Below are 7,676 nucleotides of genomic sequence, written 5' to 3'. Positions count from 1 at the left end.
AAAATCTTTGGTTCAGTTGGATAAGTAAACAAGTTTTACCCAAGGAGTAACTTTGGCACACTTTTAAAAGCACTCAACATATCAATTATTCACAAAGGTAAACTTGGCTTTTCAACACATTTCTGAAAGGTGAACATTCATTATGGTGCTTGTAAAGTCGTCTCATTTTGCTTGTGTGGACTGGCTGAAAGAGAACCGACGTCCTCACGAAGAGAACCATCGAGACGTTCCTCGCGTTCTAACAGCAGGGGCAGGGCAAAGACGTCTCCACACACTCTCTCTCACCACACAACACACACCATACAACCCACAGCCACAGCGAGCAGCTAGACTGCAGCGAAGGGGATCGTTGTGATAAGCGTCCAAAGATAAGCAGCTACAGCGGAGGAGCCTGAGGAACATTCTAGCGACAGTACGGAGGCGTGATGAATGTCCCGTGTGTCTCAGTGGGTTGTTCTCATTATAGTACAGTTCATCGTGGTGGAAAGGTGGAGAAGGTAATCTCAACAAAGGAACTCCACAAAACCAAACCACAGGACAAGAAGACAACAGGCCAGTAGGTCAACAAAACAACAAGACAACAGAAGAATGAACCAGACAACAGGAACAGCAGAGGTGTACATCCTGGAGCTGAGGGTTAGGCTGACTGACGGAACACTACAGCACCCTGGCTAAACACTTCTGAATATAGCTGCATGAGATAATCCACACTAATCCACACAATAACACACACACACTGTCATATACAAAGGACTGGCACACACTCGACCACATTCACACATTACACACACAATGCACATTCTAAACACACGCACACACAAACTATACACACAGTGACACACTTACACCCACAGAAACAGACACTTACCCCACCTCCGACTTACATCCAATCAGAGCCAGCAACTGGCTGCCATCTTGAAAGGTGGTCAAATGTAACAGCTTGGAGTGTATGATGGTGGGCAGTGGAGCAACCACACTTAATGAAGCAGGGAGCACTGGATAATAAACCTGGTGTGTTACACACACACACACACACAACACATACACACACACTAAATGAGCCTTGGAGAACGACCAACCTATTCTAGATAGGTCCATGTCCCAATGTTCCCTCTGTATCAGTGGCCAACCATCTTTGAGTCATTACTGCAGAGAAGGCCATTTGGCACAGTAGAAAGGTACTGTCCCCACAGTGTGTTTGTCGTTTATCTAACCTTGTCACATCTGCGGTCTGGAGTGGCTGTTTGGGGAAAACCCTTTGGAGAGAGTCGGTAAGTAAAACAGTCGTTTAAACAGCCTGGGATGTGAACGCATTGAAACGAGTACAGCAAACAGTCTGTAAGGGAGCCAGGCAGTAAGGCTGCCCTCTCATCTCCAGGAGTGACACCAGACCCACTGGATAACGGGATAGAGCTGTGATGGGGGGCTGAGAAAGAAAGAGAGAGGAAGTGAGGGAGACAGAGTGAGAGACAGAGAAAGAGAGAGAGAGTGAGGAGAGAGAGATAGAGTGTGTGTGAGAGAGAGAGAAAAGAGAGAGACAAGAGAGAGAGAAATGTGACACTTGGTTCAGCTGAATATACTGCTGTGTGTATACCGCCTGGCCTTGCCCTGCAGTGGAGTGGCACAGATGATGCCCATGGCTGAAATCAATTTCAATTTCTGCTGTAAGCAGCGCTTACAAAACACACAACTACACACACACACACACACACACACACACACACACACACACACACACACACACACACACACACACACGCGCGCTCGCAGTGCACACACAAACAGAAGGACACACTCCCCTTGCCCGCAACACACAAACACACTGTGACACATTTTATTCCTGGTGCATGTCGATATTTCATGTTAAAAACACATTGAGGTGTGGAGCGAAGCAGCCATTAGTCAAGCTGCTGGTACGAGCTGCTGTTAAAAGGTGCTCTTAGAGTTGATGGTACTGGTAAGGTGCTCTTAGAGTTGATGGTACTGGTGCCTGAGTGAGTTATGATGCACACACACATCTCTGTGCCCGTCACACACACGCTCTCCTTCCCCTCTGCCTGCTCTAACTAGTCCTATCAAAACAGCCCATGAAGACCAAAACATACATGAGAACAGAACACACACATCTACACGTCTGGAATCTTCCATCTTATAAAAAAAAATATATATGCGGGGACAGGTTAGGCACATGGTAGGTTCATTCGGGATCGAGAGAACAGACAGTTGACTGGTTCAGTATCTTCAGCGTGAGCCTGGGCCGCCCAGCCGTCGCCCCCAGGCCTGGTTCTGGTAACCCGGGGACTCACCATCCCTCGTGTTGGCAGTGTAATGTCCGGGGTGTCCGTTGGCTTGGCAACTGTCGTCGTGTTCAGCCCGACTTGGCGCGCGGCTCCTGCCCGTAGTAGACGACCTGGAGGAGGATGGACACATCCATCAGGATCTGGACGGCGCCGCACACCCCGAACTGGACCGGGCTCTCGTTCACCACGAAGTAGCTGGTCTTGAAGACATCTCCGGCAGCCACAGGAGCACCATGTTCACACTTGGGGAGAAAGGGGGGGAGAGAGAACTTGATAAATTGCACTCCAGTAAACTGAAGCATGAATTGAATTCCTTCATGAAGCGTGGGTGCTCTTTCCTCTCATCTCCACTTTCCTTCCCTCCTCTCATCCTGACCCCTCCTCCACCTTCCCCTCCTCTCCTCCACCTTCCCCTCCTCTCATCCTCCCTCTCCTCCACCTTCCCCTCCTCTCATCCTCCCTCTCCTCCTCTCATCCTCCCCCTCTCCTCCACCTTCCCCTCCTCTCATCCTCCCTCTCCTCCTCTCATCCTCCCCCTCTCCTCCACCTTCCCCTCCTCTCATCCTCCCTCTTCTCCACCCTACCCACCTCTTGCCTCCCCCTTTCCAGTCATTCTGTTCCTATAGCTCTTCATGCAGACTGGGTTTATGTATGTTATCTAGGCAGAGCTGAGAGGAGAGGAGGCATCAGTCACCTGTCAACAGTGAGGGGAGAGAGAGAGAGAGAGAGAGAGAGAGAGAGAGAGAGGGGAGAGAGAGAGAGAGGTAAGGTAAGGTAAGGTCAGTGATGATGAGGTCTGGGAATAAACCTGTCTAAAGCGAGGGGGGGGGGCATGAGGGTCTATAACAGACGGCCTCTCCTTCAGCTCTCCTTGCACACCTGCAGCCCCCCCCCCCTCCCACCACCACCACACTGGAGCGGTCCACTATCTCTGAGGAACAGAGAGCAGCCCCTCCACAGAGCCCCCTGGGGGGGCGGGGTCCTGATTAGGACAGACAGGGGACAAGCTAAGCTCTCTATTTCTCTCGCTCTCCATTAAACACTCCTCTCCTTGACTCTCTCTCTCTCTCAAACACTCCACTTCCTCTCCTCTCTGATGCACCTCTCAAAGGTGTCTTTTTTCCGGATGGCGACCCCACGCTTCCCTATCCTCGCAGATGTCCTCTGCCCCTCTGCTAATGTCTGTGCTCCAGAGACGGCCAGCATCATTAGCCAGGATGAATCATTAACAAGCTCATTAGGGTGGGGCGGGGCACCTACTCATGAGCAGACAGATCAGCAAGGCACACTGTGGTGACACAACACCACTTAGAGGTCATTCATCATCAGCTTACACACGCACACACATTCAGTACGTATATAAACACGCACACAATAACATACAAATACACACACACAGCAACACATGCTGCTTGTTTGGTCTGCACTGTTGGCAGACAGCCCCACAGAGAAGTACACAAATACAGCATACAAACACACACACACAATAGTTCTCAAACAGCTCTCTCCTGCACTTTCTAACATCCTCTCTGTCTGTCACGCACGCACACACACACTTAGACAGTCATGTCACTCGTCGTGGATCGACAGGAGATGAATGAAATACTGAGTAAACAATTGAGCCGGGCCAGGGAGCCCCTACTGGGAGCAACCGTCATTATAGTATTGATCAGAACTGCTGGCCACCTTCTGCCTGCCATCTCTCTCTCCCTCTCTCCCTCTCTCCCTCTCTCCCTCTCTCCCTCTCTCCCTCTCTCCCTCTCTCCCTCTCTCTCTCTCTCTCTCTCTCTCTCTCTCTCTCTCTCTCTCTCTCTCTCTCTCTCTCTCTCTCTCTCTTCTCTCTCTCTCTCTGAAGTGCTCTGCTCGGAGCCGACCCCGTCCTATATTGATCCTCCTAACCTGACACCTTCATCAGGACTAAGTGGAGAGGATGGCGGGACGGAGGGATGAAGACAGAGAGAGTGATGAGATTTCTCCTCAGACACCTATGTCTAATCCTCTTCGTCGCAAAACTGCGTATTCCCTACACGCACACATATGCGCACGCACACACTACCGATTTCCACACACACACCTCACCATTACATTTACCTTTACATTTGACATTTACATTTATGCATTTAGCAGACGCTCACCAGAGACAGAGTAGAATGCTGGCTTAGAAAGAGGGTGAATGAAGAGATAAATCGATCAATAACTGGTGAGATGGATGGACAAAAATGGAGAGAGGGATGAGGGAGTCATGTGAGAGTAGTAATTGTAGTTTGTATTGAGCAAGAGCTGGAGAGAGACAGAAAGAGAGAGAGAGAGTGAGAGAGGCTTATCTTAGAAAACGGACTGAATGAAACATGCACGTAATTAACCGTCAGAAAAACACAAATGATCATTCCCAAATGAAGGGAAGGCAGGAAGGAGAGGCGGTAGAGAAGCTAGTTTCCGAACCTACCTCTCCTTTCCTCTCTTCTCTCACCCCTCTTTTCTCCACACCTCCCCACTTCTCTCCTCTCCGACTGGTGTGAGTAATTCAGTGGTTTTCCCAACTCAGCAGTACAGCCTTACCCTGCTTCTCTTACTCAATCACGGGCCCCATTGTGATCAATTACTCTTCAGCAGTTCACCTTTCCCTTCCCTCGCTCTCCTTCCACTCTCTCTCCCCCGCTCTTCTCTCTTTCCCTTCCCTCGCTCTCCTTCCACTCTCTCTCCCCCGCTCTTCTCTCTTTCTCTCCCTCGCTCTCCTTCCACTCTCTCTCCCCGCTCTTCTCTCTTTCTCTCCCTCGCTCTCCTTCCACTCTCTCTCCCCGCTCTTCTCTCTTTCCCTTCCCTCGCTCTCCTTCCACTCTCTCTCCCCGCTCTTCTCTCTTTCTCTCCCTCGCTCTCCTTCCACTCTCTCTCCCCGCTCTTCTCTCTTTCTCTCCCTCGCTCTCCTTCCACTCTCTCTCCCCGCTCTTCTCTCTTTCTCTCCCTCGCTCTCCTTCCACTCTCTCTCCCCCGCTCTTCTCTCTTTCCCCTCCCTCGCTCTCCTTCCACTCTCTCTCCCCTGCTCTTCTCTCTTTCCCTTCCTCGCTCTCCTTCCACTCTCTCTCCCCGCTCTTCTCTCTTTCTCTCCCTCGCTCTCCTTCCACTCTCTCTCCCCGCTCTTCTCTCTTTCCCTTCCCTCGCTCTCTTTCCCTCTCAAACCCAAGTGTGCAGCCTCGCCACGTGTATCAAACCTCACAAACACTCACTGCACAAGCCACCTCTCCAACAGTTTAACAGGCACACAAACATGTACATTTACGTCATTCTTATATTCCCAAGGGTCTATGCTATTAGTCCTGAGCTGGGTTTTTTTTTCCAGCAAAACAATGCACACACTAACACACACGCATGCACACAAGCAGTCCCTCGTGAGCTAGGCTGCTTTCCAATGCTGAGGTGAGTGTTCCTGCTGTGTGGCGCCTCGCAGCCCAGGGAGACCCTGCAGGGTCACACAGCCCCGGTTCACAGGTCACCACAGACAGCACTCACAACACCTCATGTCCTCACTACGTGTCCCAGAAGACCACAGTGTGGACGGGCTGCGAGGTCACTGTGTTCCGTCCTTGTGTCCTTAATGGCTGCCTTTGGGAGCCGGCTGGCAGCAGAAACAGTGCCACACCTCGGACTCTAGCGCCGATGGGAAGTCGTTTTCAGTCTCTTTCGCACACACACACACAGGTCTGGCCAGGTGACCTGAGTGAGTAATCGCTCCGGTTCTTTCTGTAAGCAAGGGAAGCGTTCACTTCTCCCAGCATTCCCCGGAGGAATCTTGGCGCTAAGCAACAGAAGCTTCACCAGCCTCAAGATCGAGGCCATGATGACGGTCTCACCAATCCTCCCCACGTGTATGTGGGTTTGACCGTGCTTGTTTTGTGCGTTTTTGTACTGTGTGTGTACAAACTTCGATCTATACGTAATTTAGATCCCCCCCCCGCCCCTGATTCACTCCCTCTCTCCCCACCTCACTGACTCCTTCACTTTCTCACTCACTGCTTGGATCGATATAGAAAAGATGAGACACATCTGTTGATTACCCATGAGACTTTGCACATTTTGCAGAAATTGCTCAGAAAAAGGCAAATGAACTTGAATATTATTCAACCTAGACTCACTCACTCACTCGCTCAATCCCTAACCCCACTGACTCACTCACTCACTCTCTCACTCAATCACTCACTCACTCTCACTCCCTCTCTCACGATCTTTTGTTCATCAAGAGTTTCTGGAGAGTTCCTCTACATTAAGCTTTCACAGTTACAGTAACCTCTCTGTGTAAGTTTCAAGCAGATAAGCTGTAATGGGGCTCTGGGGGATTTGGTCAACAACGTAAAACAACAACACACATCCTCATGACTGAGTCCACAGCGGGATGTGCAGACGGAGCAACAGGGGAGGGGGGGGGGGGGGGGCTGTATGTAAAGTGCGTGAGAGCTAAGCGTGTGTGTGGGGACACGAGGTGTGTGTGTTTTGTGTGTGTGTGCATCCCACGGACCTCATTCCGCGCGTGGAGCGGTTGCGGAGGTTCTGCAAGCAGCTGTGGCAGGCCCAGCATGGCCTCGAACAGCAGAGCCAGGGAGCCCAGACCCTCCACGAACACCACCCAGTCCAGCAGCACCAGCGTGACCAGGGCACACACCACCGTGAAGGCCAGGCAGAACAGCAGGTAGTCCTCGAACCCGGACCAGCTCCAGAAGTACCGGAAGTCCAGATCTGGGACACATGAGGAAGGAGGGGGGGGGGGGGGGGGGGGTATAGATTAGGAAAACGTATATAATATAGGGAAAAGGGAGTGAGTGACAGGGGACAGAGAAAGAGGAGGACAGACAGATGGATGATAGGGACAGGGAGGAAGTCGGAAAGACGAGAGGAAGAGAAAAGAATGAGAGAGAAAAAGGGCAGGAGTGTGTGTGTGTGTGTGTGTCGATTTCATTAGAGGATGCATGGAAATTCAGCAAGCAGAGAGAGAAGGCCAGATCAATATAGTGGAGCTGGACAGCCTTCCCTGACTGGGAGGGAGGAGAACAGAGATGGATGACTACACTACTGTTTTTACATTCTTTCACACTTAGAGAGAGCTGGTACACACACACACACAGAAAGAGCCTGCACACACACACACACACACACACAAACAGAGAGCCTGCACACACACACACACACACACACAGAGCCTGCACACACACACGCACACACACAGAGCCTGCACACACACGCACACACTCAGAGCCTGCACACACACGCACACACTCAGAGAGAGCACACACACGCACACACTCAGAGAGAGCCTGCAGACACACACTTGGCCACGCTCAAAAAAGCCGGTGCACACACACACACTCAATGAGTGCCTGCACACAC

The 7,676-nt window shown here is 51.2% G+C and overlaps 1 protein-coding gene across 1 annotated transcript in view; it reads right to left on the bottom strand.

Annotated features, from left to right (window-relative positions):
* Positions 1 to 297: 297 nt before the first annotated feature.
* The window catches only part of si:dkey-246g23.2 (solute carrier family 66 member 2), a 19,279-nt gene continuing 11,900 nt past the window's right edge, over positions 298 to 7,676 (bottom strand). The window contains 5 exon segments of the mRNA XM_062461181.1: positions 298 to 1,954; positions 1,985 to 2,520; positions 2,523 to 2,542; positions 6,811 to 6,848; positions 6,850 to 7,028. Coding sequence (XP_062317165.1) covers positions 2,369 to 2,520; positions 2,523 to 2,542; positions 6,811 to 6,848; positions 6,850 to 7,028 — 389 coding nt within the window. The 3' untranslated portion in view covers positions 298 to 1,954; positions 1,985 to 2,368.

The sequence above is a fragment of the Osmerus eperlanus genome, chromosome 5 (assembly GCF_963692335.1).
Source record: "Osmerus eperlanus chromosome 5, fOsmEpe2.1, whole genome shotgun sequence".
NCBI classification, from domain to species: Eukaryota; Metazoa; Chordata; class Actinopteri; order Osmeriformes; family Osmeridae; genus Osmerus; species Osmerus eperlanus.
This window is presented reverse-complemented; position numbering and strand designations above follow the sequence as displayed.